Raw genomic sequence first — 21,973 nt, 5'->3', positions numbered from 1 at the left:
TACTGTGTTTTCGGACCTTTTTTTAATCAAAAATAAATTTGAAGCCATTGGTTTGAAACTTAATTTTAGCAAATGCGAACTTTTTATAAATAACTGCGACTTAAATTTAAATGGCTTAAAGAAAAAACAGATTCAAATTTAATATTGATAAATTCTTTTATTCTACAAGCTTAAAATTTGATGGAAAGATAATTAGTAAACGTTCACTAAGAACGATTTTCGCGACTAGGGACTTTGAAGAGGTCTAAGGGCACCTGCAAGTATTAACAAATGTCCTTAAAGTTTTTTGCGATGAACTTAAAATTTAACACAGAAGTAATTAATACTTAGTGAAAGAACAGCAAGAACGGTTTTTACGACAGGGCGCTAATAACAAGGCCTAAGGGCTCTCGCAAGTTTTTTTGAAACAAAAATTTATTTTGAAATTAGATTTTAATATTTTTTTAAGATTTTTAGAATTTTGAACTTGATACTTTTGTCTGTAATATAGTTAATTTTATATAATAAGTTGTGTGTTTAAGTTAATTAGTGAATCAATAACCTTTTTTTGAAATCTGCAGTTTATTTTTTTATGGCGCATATTCATGCATCTGTATGTGTATCATAATTTAAATTTTTGACTGAATACAACAAATCTGTGCAGATTCAATAAAAACCAAATCAACGAAGAATGAACATAAGGCACTACATCACATGCGACTTGTTTATCTGTCAATTTGTGAACTAGTACGAAACATTGACGAAGGAGAAGGTGTCTTGCTGTTCATCCTGCTCCTTTATAAGATAGTCGATATCATGTCAACTCTATATGTGACTTTGGCATTTCTCAAACTCGGAGGTATATACATTTCTTATAATAATTTTAATTATTTTACAAAGCAATAATAAACGCCATGCAATGTGGGTATGCAGATTCTTATAAAATGTTTTGGTAAATAAATGATTAAAAAACTTTTGTTTAATGATTTTCAACTGGACTATACATTTGAGTTATATGATTTTATTGCACCTAAGAAAGCATTCATTTTAAAAGTATTATCTACCTGCCAACCTCCGATGTACAGTAGAGATAGCAGCTACCAAATTTGATTGCTTACATACATAGCAGCGCCACCTACCTGGTCCAATTGTGTTTTCTATCAACCCATGAACCCATTGAAATGTACACACGAAATTTCAACTAAATCGGTCTAGCCGTCATGTACAGAAGAATTATATATGTATATTAAGATACGCCGTATCTAATTATGTTGTATTTTTAACATTTATTCTACACACCAATTACAATTACTTAAAATTAGGGCCAGTTTTATCGGTTGCCACTAAAGTCTCGATTTGATTGTTTTAGCGTTAACCGCCATATAAATGACAAATTTCGCTTTCACAGTTTTCGAATAGTAATATTCGACACATGCGCCTTGTATTATATCCGCCGAATCATGTATAAATGGGCGAATGAAAACATTTGATTAGCCGGTGACGCAATTTGTAGTGACTCGGCTTTCTGTTTCGCGGTAGTGGTTTCAAATTCCGCCTGATCCTAGTTGTAGTATTTATATATATATTTTTTATAATTTTATATGATTATTATTTGTCAAAAAAATAATAATATTTAGCTATGTCAAAGTTAAATCGTAGTTTTTTCATTTAATTTATGATTACATAATTAAGATTTATATCCTATAAACACAGACACCAAGTGCCTGTTTTACCAGTTGTTAATAACGCTATTCGACGGATGACAGTATCCGATAGTAAGAAATTTTTTATTCATCGTTTTTTTACCATCGAATTGTACTACATTTATGAGATATTTCTATTTGCACAGTTTAATCTTAAAGTTGCGGTTTGTATCGTCATCCGTCAAATAGCTTGGACAGCGGGCAGTAGAATAGGCCAGTAGGACCTGTTTCCCTTCAATTAATAAACTACAATCAGCGTATTGATTGCCCGGCAGTAAACGCTAATAATGAAACGATGACCTCCCAATTCGACCATATAATCAAGATCACTTTATTGCGTATCATCCCGGGTTTCGCGATAGTCTGTGTAGCTTGACCGACCTTTGAATACGATCTCCTTCGCACATTCTTATCGTAGGTGAGCCATTCATCGTCACCAGTGATCAATCTCTTCAAAATTGGTTCGATATCATTACGTTTTAATAGAAAATGGCAAATAAGTACACGGTCCGTTAGGTTTCTTTTTTGGTTTTGATTTTCGAAATTCATTTTTAAAATATCATTGAATACCATGAAAATGGTATCAAAACCAGCCAGTTACAAACAATACAACCAAAAAGATTCTATTGCGATTTTTTACTAGAAAATGCGAAAAGAGTTCCCCAATCTTATTGTGAATGAAGAAAAAAAAAGGGACCATAATTGTATTACGTAGTTAACATTGTTTGTTTATGTATAATGGTATGTATTGTTTATTAAGTCAAAATACTTGTTGCAGGTGAATTCACATACGAAGAAATCGCTGAATACGGATTTATCGTAACGTGGATCTTTTATGATGGAGCTTTGATAAGTTTATTAGTAGAGCCTTGTCACCAGACACATGCAGAAGTAAACAACAAACAACAATCTCTTAACTTTATACATATTTAAAACAAAAACTATGAAAAATACGAATAGAAAACCTAGAAACTGAATACCACAGAAGCACCATCGATACTGTTAAAAAAATCATCTAATAGTAAATTTAATTTCTCACAATCTTGTAAAAGTCATATAATTATATACTTTACTTTACTAAATAATAATATATTAGTTTACTAAAGTAGTCGAAAATATCAAAGATTGTTTACGCCATCGTTTACTAATATTTTGATTATTTTTATTAGTTACAGAAAGTGAAGGTTTTCATAAGCCACTTATTGTGTTTCTGGCCAGATAGAAACTTTAGATCTGAATTGTCCCATTTTTATAATGAGTTTGTAAATAATGTTATCGTATTCTCCCCTCTCGGCGTGTTCACTCTCACCAGAAAGTTCATCGTTACAGTAAGTTTTTTATGATAAAAAAGGATATATATTATAAATGATTATGTATATTAAAAGCACACGTTTAATTAGGCTACGACACGTTGTTTCTGTAAACATCATGTATTATTTTTATTAATTCCAATATTATAATACAGAACCCTACATAAAATCTGACCTACTCTGGAACCTGTGAAGTTACTAAATAGAGTTTCAAATACATTTTGTCAACATATTTTTTAATATAGTCAGTATGTGTATCGATAGAGATGCAATGTAAAGGAGAGTGTTTATTGATGTAGATGTGAAGACCAATTTTGATTTAAAGCAAAACTCCTTAAACGGAAGCACGAACTTTGATTTCAAACTAACTTACTCCCTTTAGTAAAATACTATTACTTGTATGTGCTACCTACCTACTGATTAGTTTTAAGTTGGTGCCAGTCCTCAGTGAAGTATACTGAAACTCCTACTATCCCCAGTTTGTTTTGTTCTAGACGAAGTCACGGCGAGTGTTACATTTTGCTTAGCGCCGACTTCAAACCTATCAGCAGATAGCATATACAAACAATAATATTTTTGCATAAGGGGACGTGTTTCAAATTGAATCTTTGTCAAGTAATTTATTCTTTTTAGTTTTTGAAATCGGGTTTTTTTATGAAATTTTTTACCTGTAAGTGTCTATAACAGTTTGTTTTGTAAACTATAGAAGGGCTTTTCTACATCAGATCAAGTAGACTACAGTAGGTTTTGTTGTTTTCCCCTAAAAAGCCGTACACAAATTATCGTGAAAATTACATCGTCCAAGTGAACAAAAATGCTCATAAAATGATAACTACTGGGTCAAACTAAATCATTTTTTGACGACCAAATGGAAACAATTTTACATTTAATAAAGAAAGAAGCACGCAAATCGGATTAAAAATATTTAAGTAATCGGTGTACATATGAATAAAGTACCGTGAAAATTATATTGTTCACGTTAGCAAAAATGCTCATAAAATAAAAACTACTGAGCCAAACTGAATTAAATTTTAATGGGACCAAAGAAATATTTAAATCTTAAATTTTTGGGACCAAATTCGTATCGAACAAAAAAAAAATCACGTAAATCGGATCTGAAATCTAAGCGTACATACCTCCTTTTTGAAATCGGTTAAAAACGACAACGGCGTGTTCGAAAAATATTATATTATTGTATGTTTTAATTCAATCGAATGCAACAAAAGTCAGTGCAATGAAAGAAACAATAAAATCGAACGATATTTTAGAGCAAGTTATGAAAAAGTTGTGATGAAGTTTATATTGAATTTTGTTTTTTCTTGCAGGTAATCGGTGCCATAATCACTTTCATAACAATAATTCAACAATTCCACCTTAAGGACACTCTTCCTGTACAAATTTATTAAAGTACTAGCTGTACCCGCGACTTCGTCCGCGTGGAATTTACCAAAAAAGTTATTGTTCAGTTTGCAGAGTTATAAAATAAATAAATTTCTAAAATAAAAGTAGCCTAAGTTACTCTTTATTAAATCAACTATATGCCGTGTGGTGTCAGCCGAGTAGAATAGCACCACCCCCTTTCTTCCTGTGGGGGTCGTAAAAGGCGACCGAGGGATAAACCTGGCTCAAAACGTCAGGGTCCTGGAGAAGGAAAACTTCATTTGAGACCCGGAATGGGGTTTCCGTCAAGCATTCGTGACATAGCTCTAAAATGCGAAAAACTCCTGCAGCTGAACTGGCTCCACACGTATCGACTCGTCGTTCCCGTGGGCCTAGCCAGTGAGGTCGAGATTGTGGCGCAGAGCTTAGGCAACTTTGCGTTTTCTTGAAGAGTGGTCTAGGCGACACAGTATCTAAATCGTCACTGTCTAAATCGTCTGCAATAGACGGACTAAGGCCAATGATCTGCCAGTGAAGTCCCGACAAAATCGGTCCAGCCGTTTCAGAGATTAGCCGGAACAAACAGACAGACAGACAAAAATTGTAAAAAATGTACCGTACATATTCGAAAATACATTTTTTATATACAACATATGCATTAGTAAAAATCTTTTTTTAGTTTAGATTTTAGTAAAAACACTCCTATTTTATATATTTGTATAGATTGTTATTATTATTATTGTGTTATTCTTCTAAAGTGTACAACTAAACATTTAAATAGTTGTTGTTGAATTTTAAGTAAATTTGAAAAAAAAAATAGAAATAAACAGAATTTAATCATTCAGTCTTCTCATCGACATTTAGTTATTTTTCTATTCTCGTGTTTAGTAGTAATAAGTAAGTCAAAAATTAGTAAGCATCATCTGCATAGCTACCGTCATGAATGGATCATGGTCTACCTTTTTAGAGCAGTATCACTGGTAGTAAGAAATCTATTATCCCGAAGAAGAGATTCTAAAAAGAAAAATAATTTTACCTCTAAGTTTTTCAAGAAGTAAATAGCTAGGATAATTTTTAAATACATATATATGCAGATATGTCGTGACGCAATTAGGCTTACCAAGTGAACCCTGTGTCTTTTGGTGTTTTATCAAAGCAGTAGAAAATAATTTCTATCGGCATTCACTAACATCAACATACATCACACATACAACATAGTTTCTATTCTCTACGTCGATTTAAACTATTAACAATGTGAGAAATGCACCGCCAATCATCCTCGGATGAAGATAGTCGATGCGTGAAGTGAGTTTTCATTCTTTTCTTCATTGTTTTTATGGTAAGAAGTCTAGGGGTCAAATGGTTTACCATCCATGGTGCTAAAAGCGTAAGCTCCTCAATTGACTTTGACTATTGTGTACTTTCTCTCAGTTTCGAACGCAATTGCTGTAGTACCGTAGGGTTAAATTGTGATTGATGCTATTGAGCAATAGCTATCAAAGGTACAGAGAAACTATGGCACTTGACATCAACTCGGAATACGATAATAATAATAAAAAAATATTTGCATTTTTTGGTAACAATTCTATCGTATTATGGTTCCAACCATTGAGATGATTTAATGATTAAACCGAAATAGTTTTTTAAAAGTAAAGGAGATCTGATGCGAATATAAAATCGCCCTTGCATTAATTTAATTGATTTATAAAAAAAGGGTTCGCTTCAGCCTGTAATATCCCACTGCTGGGCATAGGCCTCTTTCCCCATGTAGGAGAAGGATCAGAGCTTAATCCACCACGCTGCTCCAATGCGAATTGGCGGATATATTCCCTAATATGAGTAACGATCGCTATCAGGTGTACATGATAACAACCGGGATCGAGGGCTTAACGTGCTCTCCGAGGCACGGTGGGGAGACCCACAAGGACTGCACAAACACTCAGACCACGGCAAACACATATATGACCAAAACAAATGTTTGTCATGTGCGGAGATCGAACCCGCAACCGGCAGCGCAACAGGTATAATCCATGGTTGTGACCGCTGCGCCAACGCGGCGTAAAAAGGGTGAATCTGGTAAAATAATAAATATATGTAACATTAATCCTTAGCGGTCACATTTCACCCAGGCCCCATAACGGCCACGTAGGGTAACTCATTACGCCACGCTGAAAACCCAGTCGGATAAGATGTGTAAATGTTTTGAGACTTTTAACTAATTGTGTCATGTTCGTTGAGAAGTTCTTCAATATTTCCGATGGTTTAACTTGTTTAATTTATATAGATGGCGTTCTAAAAGCTAGTCATATATATTGCATCATTTTGGAATATTAATGACTAAAACTTCGGGGTGGTCCGCACAATATTTACCACTACCACAAAAAATAATAGTATCCACCAATTATTCAAAAAGTATATTTAATTTGTAAAATTAATGAAAGTAAAAATGAAAAAAATTACATATTATGAAATTGGCTTCTTTTGCGTGTTATTAGAATTTAAATACATATCTAAGACGTCGTAAATCCAATAGAGTTCCGTTAGACGGCATTAACAAAAACGTTACGAGGTTATTAGTTCCGCATATATTTTACTCCTCGTATTTTTTATGCTGAGGGCCTTATATGAAAACCAATTAAACCAACAAAGAGTAAACGCCAAAAAATTATCATTTCTAAGGCTAATTAATGATTTGAGAATGCTGGAGACCTAGATAGGTCGATATCGAAAAATATAATATAAACAATATCCAACTGGTTGGATAAGGAAAGTTTTAAGCAACAAGTAGATCATAATGTAAAAATCATGTAATATTTTTAAAATTTACAGTATGTTTTTAAAGTGGCCGCCTCCAGCAAGAAAACACATTCGTTACCTTAAATTACGTTACGTTTACGTTACGTTACGTTTACGTTACGTTACGTTTACGTTACGTTACGTTTACGTTATTCGTTACATTAAATTGTATTTTAATCTTCTAAATGCTTCTTTGTTCTCCTTAACCACACGTTGGGTTTCTGCAATATTTTGCCTTAGCTCTTGTTCACTCGAACGGTCTCGGACGTAGGTATACTATTTTTTTTTGAAATAGCTGCAAATTAAAAAATCGACGTGAGCTTTAACGTTTTAGGATCATGTTAGCGTTAACTTATAGTCTGGTATAGGTATTTGAAATGACTGACTAAAAAGTCAAATTTTTTTGATCAAAAACTTACCTTTATTTTGTCGATTGGCATCACAATAAATCGATTAAAAAAATTACTGAACTACGGTTACGGCCAGACTAGGGAAACTAGTTACCCCAAGCCGAGAAAACGAACGGTCGAAACGCCGCCATTTTTTCCTTTCGCTTACTGTGCAGTGAAATCACATCTCACACGTGTCTGTCACTGGCTGATGCCGTTTGTGGTATGGTGTTTATTTGAAAGGTTTAAGGACCTCTAATTCCACTTTTTTTAAGCGTGGGATAACTAGTCACCCCGTGTCGGTCATATGAAGGGTTAAATACTGTAAAATTTTCTGCAAACGTCTCTCTGCAAATTTATCCTTCTTCCTCTCATTACGTGCTATGCTTTACTTGTTTCTCAGTCGTGTAAAACTTTTTTACCGTTGTTATACTTTATTTATTTAACTAGTTGTGTGTAAAAAAGTTATTGTTCAGTTTGTAGAGTTAGTTATTCATTACTATATCAGCTGTTTGCCAGTGAAAGTGTCAAAATCGTTTCAGCCGTTTCAGAGATTAGCCGAGACAAAAGGACAGACAGACAGACAGACAAAAATTAACAGTAAAAAATGTTATTTTGGTATATGTATCATGTACACATCCATATGCATTTAGTAAAAGCAGTTATTTTAATATTACAACCAGACACTCCAATTTTTTTTTTTAATGTCACTAGGTCGGCAAACAAGTGTACGGCTCTCCTGATGGTAAGCGATTACTGTAGCTTATAGACACCTGCAACACCAGAAGCATCGCAATCGCGTTGCCGACCCAATCCTCAATCCCCCAGGAGCTCTGGTCACCTTCCTCACCAACAGGAACACAATACTGCTTGAAAACAGAATTATTTTGCTGTGATCTTCTGTAAGGTCGAGGTACTACCCCAGTCGGGCTGCTCCATATTTTGAGCAGGAAATTCCTGCTGTGTCCTAACCTTAGTTATATTTATTTGTATAGATGTATTGATAAAGGCATACCAACTAAGTATATAAAACAACATTCTACATTAAAACAATAACAAAGTGATACAATTATGCACTTATATTAAAGGTTTGCACAACATTGTTAGAATGCCACTGTAATCAGAACATTAATCTTATTTGTGTAATCTACCGAAAAATAACATTTGTTACGATAAAAAAAACTATTATAATTATACATCAAAGTCCATGAACTTTAATTATTATTTTTTAAATTGCCTTAATGAATCTGCGAAGATGTCTATGTCTATATTAAGAAAAATTACATTTAATTTTTTTTTTGCATAAGATTAAGCGGTGAGCTATCTATAAATAATATAATTAGGGAGAGTCCGGGAGAGTCGAACCCCGTTTTACTCTAACAGGTATGAAACTGAAACTACGACAGCTAAAGCAGATCGTTTTGAGTTCTAGCTATAAAAGATAGTCTTTTTAAAAATATTTTTGGCACCCATCCAATACGCTGTAGATTGTATAAAAAGCAGCAGTACTCAATGTTACTGTACTGCGTGCCAGTGCATTAAGAGCTAATATTGATGTAAACTCTTTGGTATTACGCGTTATAAATCCTAACATCTTGAAACTTTTTTTAATAACATGATTTATCTGACAAATTATATATCGCAACTCTGAATCTATAATTACGCCTAAGTTTTCCTCCGTTCTTTTCAACTTCTTATTAAGAATATGGTACCCTCTTTCATTTTGCAAACGAGCGAGAGAGACAAAAACATTGCAAGATTATAATATGAATATGTTTTAATGAGACTAATTAGGTTTATATTGTTTTATTATTAGTTTTATAAGGTTTTATTGTGAATGATAGTATTATGAAAGTCTAATAAGAACAGATATTCTTAATATATATGCATATAAAAGATATATCCATAAGCTTATAATGCCCGTGCTTTTGCTATTCCAATTTTTATTTTTATTAATAATCGTTACTTGATACTGATACAACTGCAACTTACATCAAGGAAACCAATTATTCTAATGTTAGTGTCCCTAATGCAGACGTGAGTCCACTGAAAAAAATTACGCTAACTTAATTGATATAATAAGAACATATTTAAAATAATATAGTAATAATTACGTAACTTGAAAATGTAAATTTTTGTTTATAGGGATATCATTTTGGAAATTAGTCTTAAGTGAAAATTTTATACCTTTAATATCAAAACTGACGAACTTCCATATAAATTAAAATAATTTTTACAATCGGTGAACCCATTGAATCGGAGAAATCCCCACCTTACATAGCTTACTACTTACTGTACTTACTTTAGCTTAGTAGGTATTTAAAAATTAATCATCAACAATCCATCTTAAGAATCTCCTCATGGTAAATTATAAGTGACATAAACAAAAGAAAAAAATATTAAATACATTCGAATATGAGAGAATGATAGATTTGTTTACTAGAAATACAACTAATTTAGTCATCAATCATCCAAAGTAAACGTCCCCGAATCAGAATTACAGACCAGTGAAGAAACCTTTGAAAATGGTAAAAAAAATTAGAACAGATGGAACACATTAGAAAAGTAAGGAAATATGACGAAAATAAATAGAAAAATAATTTACGGGCTGTTAGAGATCAGGAAGTGGGGGAGGGGGAGATTTTAATGAAAATGGTTTATCACGATTTCCCAAAAAAAGAAAATTTACGTTCATGCAATTTGGTGAGTACATAATATATGTCCTAAATATATTGTAATTTTTTGATTTAAAATATTTATTTTTCCCTTTATTTTGATTTAATATAAAAAAAGCATCATAATTTTCAATCAAAAATTTTTACCTCAAAATACGTGCTTTTTCGAAACAACATTTTAATTTATTTTAATAATTTAAAATCTAAAACATTTAGTACCACTTATCGACCTCAAATCGCCCGTAAATTGTATTTCTTTTATTTTCACTATATTTTCTTACTTTTCAATGAGTTTCATCCTGTTCTATTTTTTTTTATTCTCAAAAATTATCGACCCTGGTCTATAATGATGTTTATTGAAATAACATAAATAAAATTGTGATTAACAGTGCTTAGTAGATAATCGAAACATGTAAATAAAGGTAAAACACTTTGTTGCTTACGAGTTAATGTGTTCTGCTAAAAGACATTAAAATATATTGCTTCAATGAACGAACACAAATAATTTAAAGGACATTTTTATTACGCATATACCTATGTAATTAAACCATATACTAACCAAAGCATACATTTTAAGATACATGCATTTAGATAGAGATCAAGTTGAGGTATTATAATGTAAGTTAAATTATATAGGTCTTTCAATGTTCATTTTTGCTTGTATATAGTTTCGAAAAAACTATACAACTAGTCATAACTTTATCGAAGTAAAGATTTCATTTTATATATTTCAATTTTGAGAGAATTTTTAATCAAAATATTTAGTAAAGTCTTAGCGAGAAAGAGTGTTACCTAGTAATTGACTACTTTGATATTATTTGGATAAGGAAGCATAGAAATGTATAATTAACTATTAACAATATTTTTCAGATTATGGCGAATCTGAATGAGAAATTAGTGGTCGAAAATAATTTATTTACCTTTATTATGTGGCTAGCGCGCTATTTTGGGTTGGCTCCTGTGCGCTTGTCGAAAACATACTCCTGCACGACTATGTCTATATCACGATTATGGCAAATATACGGATATATATTCATCGTCATTTACCGTTAGTTACTTATCTATATAAATAAAAATGAATGTTGCTAAGCGCATAACTTAAGAATGGCTCGACCAATTCGGCAAATTTATTTATTTTATGTTCTTTAAGACCCACCGGAAGGTTATGATAAAAAAAAAATGTATTAACTTTTGACAGAACGAAGTCTGTCTGAGCAGCTAGTGTATTATAAAATTGTAGTGCTAGAAAGATCTCTGTGGATTTTCCACCTTAATTTTAATGGTTTATCCTCATTTAGGTCGGAAAACGATCTTAAGGGTGTACCGACGAACAAGCACTATTTTTTGTGTGATTATGGTTTTTTATGTTCATACTTAAGACAACAGTAATCCATGTTAAACAAGATATTTTGTGGAATTTCTCCGTACTAAACGCATTTCAGTACAACTCTTTGTAGATACAACAAGATGAGATGTACCCCAGATTTTAAATTCGATGCCCAAGAATACAGTAGATAAAACCGCATCGAATTTTATGGAGCCGGTGCTACATGATACGCGAACAGACATACAGACAATCAACTAATTAGATCAGTTTAGTGCTAGCAACTAAAAAAGTTAAAAATAAACGTTTCACAATACTATTTTTAGAACATTTTTTAACCTTTTCAGATGCTTTATACATGTTTTTCGTTTATATTGAATATGATGAGCAAAGTAAGCTCTCTAATAAAAAAAGTACAGAAACAAAATCACCTTGCTTTTATAATTTGGGCCATATTTTTTTGACGACAATAATAGTAGCCTATGCTACGTTCTACGGTGTAAGCAGGACAAGAGTTTTTATGTACGCTGTTGATCAAGCACAAAAGGTAAATAATTGTGTAGAGTAATGTATAAAAGAACATAGTTATGCCAAACGACAAGAAAACTGAAAGAAACTCCCTTAAGAAACTACGTTTCTTAGAAGATCTGACAAACATATTCGTTAATCCATAGTAAAATAGCGTCGATCAGTAGGACATTTGTGGGCGTTTACGGAATTACATACTCGCAGACATAAAATAGTTGCATGTAGCTGCGTTATTTATTTGTCCGTAATTTTAATTTTTTGCTACTAAATTTGTGACTAAGTTAAAACTGGTATGGAAACTACTTAGTGACTGTATTGTATAATTATAATTCTCAATCTGGTAAACAATTGGTATGGTAACAGGTAGTAACTGAAAAGCGGTCGATATTTCCTAGGACTGTAGTGCTATTCTGTAAGAACATTTTCGTGTCTCGACAGCGGAATCCGCGGTGAGATATCAAATTCGTATTCATTAAAACTCGACAGTCCCGTAGCGCCACACTTGTGAGTGCGGCGACGAGTCGAACCCTGTTGCGTGAGAACGTTGACATTTAATAGGTTGAATTCGGTATTCTGTAAGGGGATTTACCGCTTCATACATCACAATTCGAGACTTGATTCGACACTTGACTTCATGCACATATTCTAAAATAAAGTCATAAGAAAAGAATATCGATAAAATAAACACAGCTCTAAATTGCCGCTCTTCGATTCGACACTCACTTCACATCGCTTGTGCGTACGGAATGTTTACAGAATTCCAAACCAAGGTGAAGTGGGTTCGCTTTCGAAGTGAGCGCTGTCACTCAGGTGAAGCTCGATATCGAAATTGTTATTTACAGAATAGCCATGCTGATCTGTTAGTACTGAGTTTTAGTGTGATATTATCAATGCTATCAAGATATTTTTTAACCGACTTCAAAAAAGGAAGAGGTTACTCAATACGATCATATATATATATATTTATATTGTACACCACAAATATATTACAAACAAAGCATAAAGATAGTTACAGACAGTGAAGTACAATGGGCGGACTTATGGCTAATTAGCCATTTCTTCCAGACAACCCATATATTTGTATATATAGTTGTATATATATTTGTTTGTTCGGGGATAACTTCGTCGTTTATGAACCGATTTTGATAATTCTTTTTTTGTTGGAAAGGAAATATCCCAGGTGTAGTATCGTGATAAGAAAACCAGGATCTGATGATGGCATCCCAGAGAAATCGAGGGAAAGAGGGAACCCTTGAAAATCCACATAACTTTTTACTGAGTGTACCGATTTTAATGATTTTCAATTTAATCGATAGTCGATGTTTATCATGTGGTCACATTTAAATTTCATCGATATCTGATTACAACTTTGGGTAATCTTTGATAATGCGTATTTACTTGACTATTTTTTCGTCTACTTACGTTGTATTACTTGTCGATGTAATTGGAGTCGGTTTTTTTCGTTTGCCAGAAAACACAATTATATTTGTTATTTTTATTTTTATTTTTACTCTTTTAATTGTGTATGTGGAATGTGAAATTATGAATAAAGTTTCTATCTATCTATCTATTTAATTGGCCTATTTCTCTATATTGACATTCATTTTTTAATACGTTCATTTTTATTTTAGATAAAAAAAAGATTTGCTGTAATTAATGACCTCAAAACGAAAAAGAGGTGGGACAACTTTGCTACACCGGCGTTCTGGATATTTTTTGCATGGACACTGGCTCTTTGGATTTTACAATTTTGGGTCTATGACTGCTGTGAGTATGTGCCTATTGATTACATTCTGGACATTTGTTAAAACGTGAAAGATGATCGAATATGAACATTGAGGTGACAGCCGATATAAAAGTGTTGAAGACAAAGTATGTTTTAAAATATATTTCCTATTTCTCAAACAAAAAAGAACGTTGCTATTACACCAAAAAATTTGTTGTTTAAAAAGTTGCTTTAAGTTTAAAAAGTTGCTTATTAAACCAAAAAAAGATACTTTTAAGTGATCAATATTATTTCACATTAAAAAGTTTACTTCTACATATTATTTAACGTAGTACGTACATGGAGCGTCTAAAAAATCTTGCTATACGCTTTATTTTTGGTTAACGCCAATATAACCGTATCTCCCACTTTCGTACTAAACTTAAGTGGCTCCTTATCCACCTTCGCCGTGATATGCACATCCTTTCTTTCCTATATAAGATACTCCATGATCAAAAATCTCCTTCTTACCTTCGATCCCGTTCAAATTGCTTTCTAACCCCACCCGTTCTAGACGTTCTTGCATAACAACAATGCTTGAAGTTCCTAGGCATAACATCAACTTACGATTAAATTAATTTTCTGTATACAATTTTGTGTATGTATTTTATATGTTTTTTTTTTATTATTCTTCTATTCCTGCACTACTTTGCCCCGCGCTTCACATTATCACTCACTGCCATGGGTTGACTGGAAGAGATCTCTATTAGAGATAAGTTCGCCCTTGCCAACTTCCTATATTATTATGACTATTGTAAAATTTACTTAATGCAATAAAGAATATCCGCCTGCCCAGCGTGGTGACTATGGGCAAAACACATGAGTTCACGTTATTTTTGGCGTAAACTTGTGGAGGCCTATGTCCAGCAGTGGACTGTATAGGCTGTAATGATGAATAAAGAATATATACATTTAACGTAAAACTAATAATGGCTAAAACATAACCAAAATTTTATTTTTAGGGTGCTATGGCTCTAACTATTTCGTCGACATCGTATATGGCTTTTTGAACTTGTTAGAATTTCAATTTATTTCCGTTGCAATGTCACTTAAGTCAGCGTTGTCAGTTTTAAATGAAAATCTGCAAGAACTGCTTACGACGATACACCTTGAATGTCAGTACGAGATATATTTAATTATTTTTGTTAATAACGAGCGCTTTCATGTTTTTTTTTAATCACCAGCAGGGCTATTATGTAAATAACCATTTCGATATCGAGCTTCACCCGAGTGACAGCGCTCACTTCGAAAGCGAACCCACTTGACCTTGGTTTGGAATTCTGTAAACATTCCGTACGCACAAGCGATGTGAAGTGAGTGTCGAATCGAAGAGCGGCAATTTAGAGCTGTGTTTATTTTATCGATATTCTTTTCTTATGACTTTATTTTAGAATATGTGCATGAAGTCAAGTGTCGAATCAAGTCTCGAATTGTGATGTATGAAGCGGTAAATCCCCTTACAGAATACCGAATTCAACCTATTAAATGTCAACGTTCTCACGCAACAGGGTTCGACTCGTCGCCGCACAAGTGTGGCGCTACGGGACTGTCGAGTTTCAATGAATACGGATTTGATATCTCACCGCGGATTCCGCTGTCGAGACACGAAAATGTTCTTACAGAATAGCACTACAGATCGTAAGCGATTATAGTAGCTTATAGACGCCTGTAACACCAGAAGCATCGCAAGCGCGTTACCGACTCTATCCTCGATCCCCTCCAGGAGCTCTGGTCAGCTTACTCACCAACAGGAACACAATCCTGCTTGAAAACAGTATCATTTAGCTGTGGTCTTCCGTATGGTCGACCACAGTCGAGCTGCTCCATATTTTGAACAGGAAATTTCTGCTGTGCCCTACCTCAGTGTTGTGGTTTTATAATATAACTTATATTTAGCTGCATATATTTGCTTTAATTCTACACATTTCCTTAATTACACGTTTATAATTATATTTTATTTACCAATTCTAGCTGAAATTGATAACAGAGGACATCCAAAAGTTTTAAGAGCAAACAATTCGAAGATACCCATATCTTCTGTTAATGTAATTATCGATCGAATTGGAGCAATGAACCCGTTATATACAGGTGATGTTAAGAATTATGTAAAACGTAATTCGAAACATTCTTAAGCTCGTTTTTAAGATGCTAATGCACAATAAAATTAGCAGTTATTATATTCTTGGGAGACTTTTACATACAGTAAAAAATAGCTTTATCATAAAAAAATAACATTTTGTGATTTAATGTCTGACTGATACATATTAGACTGGCAATCAAGGTAGAGAAGTAGAAGATACGAAGTCTGGTTAGTAGGGATCTATAATATGTAGATAATGATATTTGTAAATAGTACATCCAAGGTGATAAAATCGGAGTGGGAATCGGTAAGAAAGACATTACTTTAAAACAAGCAGTCAGAATTTATTTCAACTTTTAAATATATCTTTAACTGATTAAAGTCCGGAAAAGTCTTGAAGTATAACAACGTGGATGACGATTTGTATAGTAAACAAGTTTGTATGTACATTTACTTCCTAGAAAAGATATACTCTAATATTGTGTTGTTTGTATTATGAATATATTTATTAAAAATCATTTTGCAGATGTAAAAAAATTGCAAAGGATAAGCATCGCGCAAAGAGTTCATCAAATTGCACATTCCTTTGTGTCAATAAGCGATATTTGTAGACAACTAAATGATTCAGAGGGTATCATTTTACTTCTACGTATCGCTATTTTCAGTTTTGATTTGGTCATCACTATCTTCAATTTATTGTCTTTATTCACTAACGGTAACTTTTTCAGCTAAAATGTCTAAATACAAAAGTAGAACATGACTTTATACGAGTCGCAAAAAATAGGACTTAACGCAAAATAAATTTCATATAAAAGCATTTATTTCATGCTAAGTAAATTTTTATTTCTTTCGTTTACTTCATCATCATTACAGCCTATATAGTCCACTGCTGGACATAGGCCTCCACAAGTTTACACCAAAACTAACGTGAACTCTGTGTTTTGCCCATAGTCACCACGCTGGGCAGGCGGGTTGGTGACCGCAGGGCTGGCTTTGTCGCACCGAAGACGCTGCTGCCCGTCTTCGGCCTGTGTATTTCAAAGCCAGTAGTTGGATGGTTATCCCGCCACCGGTCGGCTTTTTAAGTTCCAAGGTGGTAGCGGAACTGTATTATCCCTTAGTCGCCTCTTACGACACCCACGGGAAGAGAGGGGGTGGCTATATTCTTTGATGCCGTAACTACGCAGTATGAAGAATTTACAAAAAAATAAAATTTGTGAATTTCGATTAAGACTGACAAGATCTTATAAAATTTGTTTTGTAAGTAAATGAACGTGTACTGTTTGGCTACGTTACTACCTCCCCCCCACGCCAGCTTACTAGCCACCCCCTCTCTTCCCGTGGGTGTCGTAAGAGGCGACTAAGGGATAACACAGTTCCACTACTACCTTGGAACTTAAAAAGCCGACCGATGGCGGGATAACCATCCAACTGCTGGCTTTGAAATACACAGGCTGAAGACGGGCAGCAGCTTCTTCGGTGCGACAAAGCCAGCCCTGCGGTTACCAACCCAGCGTGGTGACTATGGGCAAAACACATGAGTTCACGCCATTTTTTGGCGTAAACTTGTGGAGGCCTATGTCCAGCAGTGGACTGCGAAAGGCTACTGTGATGATGAGGACTTTTTGCGAAAAATTAAATATATAGTTACTACGTAACAAAAATTAAATATATATGTACTTATTAGTCAGGGAGCTTCAAAACTCAATAATTGAGTTAGATCTCTCCTCAAGCGAGTGCTCTAAATATCTGAGGCTGTACTAGTTATGGTGGGATTGCGAACCTGTTTTTTTGCCTGTTGTTTTCTTCCGGTATTTTTCGTGTTCTATTTTTGTATGTAGAGACAAAATATGCAGTAATGATTTTTTTAATTAATTGATTGATTAGCGAAACTATTTTAGCCGATTTTAGCCGAGATAATTATAGTAGAATACTACAAATATCCTGGTTCGCGTATCACTTAATTAAAACATTAATGCTTGTGGAGCCTTGTTGTCGAACACAAGGAGAGGTATGATGAACAGATTTTATTAGTCCAAGATTAAATAAATAGTATCTAAAGATAAAGATTAAAATATATATTTGTAGTTTAACATTACATAATGCTAAATATTCTTTATGTGTATTATCTAATGAATACTTTATGTTTTTTTGTTTGTCAATATTATTTATTGATATCAGGTGATGAGGGTGTCCATATTCGCCACAATTTGTTCGAAATTAAAAAATATGTGTAACACCTAATTCAAAAGTAGAGTACCTACATTATTCACTTCAGGTTTCAAACATGCAATATTTGGTGGGTCGCATTATGTGCAACGTGACTTCAAATGATGACCCCTTGCGAGATGAAATTGATAATTTTTTCAAACTGCTGATGATTGATAATATATCGTATACAATGGTGGGAATATGTAAAGTTGGTAGACCTCTTATATCAACGGTAAGTCAATTGAGATTTCAAGTTCAATATGCATTTTTTCATAATACTTCTATTATTAGTGCAGTTTTTTTTAATGCAGAAAAAATATTTTAAATGGCAGCTAACTAAGACTAGCCAAATCTTTTCATAATATTATATGTATTTAATACAATAATTATCAACTATTCGTTCCCAAACTGACAAGAAGAATCCTTTATAATTAAAGCTATTGTGATATAATATGAACAGCCCTCTTGTGTTATACATCCCAAGTTCAATAAATTTTTCTGCGTATCTTTATCTATTTGTATAATATAAATACAATTATTATTTTATTTTGTAATTATTATTAATGTATAAAATGTATTGTACTTATGTCTATACATGTTTATGTGTATTTTATTTGCAACCATAACCTTGTATTTTATTTATAGACAGGTGGTTATCTCTGAGAAGTCAGTATCGGTATAATGCCGAATTTTCCGTTAATACCGAATTAAGAATTGAATTGAATTTGAATTGTAATTTGTTTTCGTGTTTATGTTTAAAGTATTAATTATTAAATAAGTCTCCTTTAGTTATACTTATATAATTAGTTAATACTAAGCATCTTTTTTCAGATTGTTGGAGGGATTACAACAGTTTTGGTTTTGTAATTTGAATTGTTATAAGTCACGTGTTTAATTTTAAATTTGCAATAATTAGATTAAAAAACAACACGAAAATCACGTTTTAGTTGTAATAGACATAAATTTCTCATTAACTCTTTATATGAATATTTTTTCTATTTTTGAACATTATTAATACCACTTTTTTCTATTCTACAATGATGAAACCAGTATAAAATCTTAACACAGTAAGCGCAGGAGAAAATCCTACTGGGGGCCGTTGAGTGTAAAGCGTGTATATAAAAAAAGCGCTTATAATAAATACACACAATACATAAGCACAAACGCCCAGACCACGACAAACATGTATATGACTAATACAAATGTTGGTCGTGAGCCGATCCCCGCGACCGCCAGCGCAATAGCCAGTCCTGTGACCCATCTGTGACCACTGCAACAATTTTAAGAAAAATCGTGCTATATATTGGTTATATTGGTTTACTCACTATGATTGCAGTGAAAAATGATACAGTCATTGTCAATTTTAACAAATTAATTTCATACAGTTCATTCTTAAGGTACTAATATTTATTTAGGATTTCATTTATATGTATAATTTTTACAATTAATATTGTTACACTGTACTTTATAAAGTTTTATCTTTGTAGTTTTAAATCTAGTGACCTAGTTTGCCCTTAGAGAAGTAAAGACGTAATACAACAGTATGAAACGTAGTATAACAGAATAAAAAATTAAGAAAAAGCTGAATAATTTCAAAAAACATAATGATCATTATTTTAACTGGTCGTAAAAGAAAAGCTCGTAAAACAAATTCATTCTATTTAGTTAAAATTTTAAACTTTATTTTCATATTTAAATAAAATTATACCAACAGTGAAATAAGTGTCTTTTATTGGTAAAATTCTGTCTCTTAGAGTAATCCTCAATTTCATCCAACATTTATGTCGAAATAATACTAATTTTATTTAAACTGTAATTCAAAATTAATCGTTTTAACTTTTTGTTTTACTGCTTGTAAATAAGTGATGCTTTTTGTGTGAAATCTAAATACATGTATAATATATTCATACTAAGTATGGTAGGTACTTACTATTTTTTATTTCGCAATTTTACAATGTTATTCGTATTTCCATTTTTAACCGACTTCCAAAAAAGGAGGAGGTTCTCAATTCGACTGTATTTTTTAACCGACTTCCAAAAAAGGAGGAGGTTCTCAATTCGACTGTATTTTTTTTTATGTATGTTACATCAGAACTTTTGACTCGGTAGAGCGATTTCGACAAATTTTCTTTTAATCGAAAGGTGGTGTGTGCCAATTGGTCCCATTTAAATTTATTTGAGATCTAACAACTACTTTTCGAGCTATATCTAATAATGTGTTTTTACTTGACGCTTTTTTCGTCGACCTACGTTGTATTATACCGCATAACTTTCTACTGGATGTACCGATTTTGATAATTCTTTTTTTGTTAGAAAGAAGATATCTCAAGTTTAGTACCATGATAAGGAAACCAGGATCTGATGATGGGATCCCAGAGAAATCGAGGGAACTTCTTGAAAATCCGCAATAACTTTTTATTAGGTGTACCGATTTTAATGATTTTTAATTTAATCGAAAGCCGAAGTTTATCATGTGGTCACATTTAAATTTCATCGAGATCTGATAACTACTTTTTGAGTAATCTTTGATAATGCGTTGTCACTTGACTATTTTTTCGTCGATCTACGTTGTATTACTCGTCTATGTAACTGAAGTCGGTTTTTTTTTCGTTTGCGAGCAAACACAATTATTTTATGTATGTTACTTCAGAACTTTTGACTGGGTGGAGCGATTTCGACAAATTTTCTTTTGATCGAAAGGTGGTGTTTACCATATGGTCCCATTTAAATTTATTTGAGATCTAACAACTACTTTTCGAGTTATATCTAATAATGCGTTTTTATTTGACGCTTTTTTCGTCGATCTACGTTGTATTATAACCACATAACTTTCTACTGGATGTACCGATTTTTATGATTCGTTTTTTGTTGGAAAGGGGATATCCCTAGTTTGGTACCATGATAAGGAAACCAGGATCTGATGATGGGATCTTAGAGAAATCAAGGGAAACACTGGAAAATTTGCAATAACTTTTTACTGGGTTTACCGATTTTGATGATTTTTAATCGAAAGCTGGTGTTTATCATGTGGTCACATATAAATTTTATGGAGATCTGATAACTACTTTTTGAGTAATCTTTGATAATGCGTAGTTACGTATACGTATTTTTTCGTCGATCTACGTTGTATTACTCGTCGATGTAATTGAAGTCGGTTTTTTTTCGTTTGCGAGCAAACAAAATTATACAACTTAAGAACTAAATTTACAAGTAGTTGCGGTATAAATCATGTCCGCTTGGAATGGTGCCAAAAATACTGGCTTTACCGAAAAAAATTTCTCATCCGTAAACAAAAATGTAATTTGGAATTAGTGACAAATATTTGTGCCGTTTAGTCTTATCAGTTCTTTTCGCGGTGTCTCCCGCTCTTAACAAGTTGAAAGCCACAAGGGACACCAGTTTGGCCTCACTTGTTGTAGTCCATGGGACCAGGTTATGTCCTTATTTACAAAATTTTTATGATAAGTTTTTATTGCACTTCCATACCCATTCTTAAAGATCTAACTTATTTATTTAAGAAAACAATATCTAACTTATTTTTCCTTACACTACAAGTTGACTCTGGCGCGCGTTCATGTGGTGTCCTCCGCGGCACCAACGGAAAAATTGTGTGTCGACTACATGGTGTTCCCATGGCCTGCCTAAACAGAAGAACTAAAAAATCAAGCCTAGATTCCTAAGATTCTATCTCTTGGATTTCAAATGTCTTGCCATATTTAATAAAGATTTCCATCTAAGTTTTGGCTAGAAATAGTATAGGTATCATATAAAATCCCATTGATATTAAATGTGTAGAGAATTTAATTTACTTTCTATGGACCTTAATGTATTTT

The 21,973-nt window shown here is 32.9% G+C and overlaps 1 protein-coding gene across 1 annotated transcript; it reads left to right on the top strand.

The window, feature by feature from the left end:
• Nucleotides 1-741: 741 nt before the first annotated feature.
• LOC123663741 lies at nt 742-4,444 on the top strand. Its single transcript, XM_045598406.1, has 4 exons — nt 742-838; nt 2,461-2,573; nt 2,852-3,010; nt 4,318-4,444. Exons 1-4 carry the CDS (start codon nt 796-798, stop codon nt 4,396-4,398), a joined length of 396 nt encoding a protein of 131 aa, XP_045454362.1. The 5' UTR covers nt 742-795; the 3' UTR covers nt 4,399-4,444.
• The last annotated feature ends 17,529 nt before the right edge of the window (nt 4,445-21,973 follow it).

This window comes from Melitaea cinxia, chromosome 20 (assembly GCF_905220565.1).
Source record: "Melitaea cinxia chromosome 20, ilMelCinx1.1, whole genome shotgun sequence".
Lineage (NCBI taxonomy): Eukaryota > Metazoa > Arthropoda > Insecta > Lepidoptera > Nymphalidae > Melitaea > Melitaea cinxia.
Note: the sequence above shows the minus strand (reverse complement) of the source record. Positions and strands in the feature narration are given on the sequence as shown.

Bases quoted from the DNA above. Each gene is read 5' to 3' on its own strand.
- LOC123663741 (XM_045598406.1), top strand. From the start codon at position 796: ATGTCAACTCTATATGTGACTTTGGCATTTCTCAAACTCGGAG. The intron at 2,574-2,851 runs GTAAACAACAAA...TATTTTTATTAG, and splicing joins GTCACCAGACACATGCAGAA to TTACAGAAAGTGAAGGTTTT. The intron at 3,011-4,317 runs GTAAGTTTTTTA...TTTTTCTTGCAG, and splicing joins CCAGAAAGTTCATCGTTACA to GTAATCGGTGCCATAATCAC.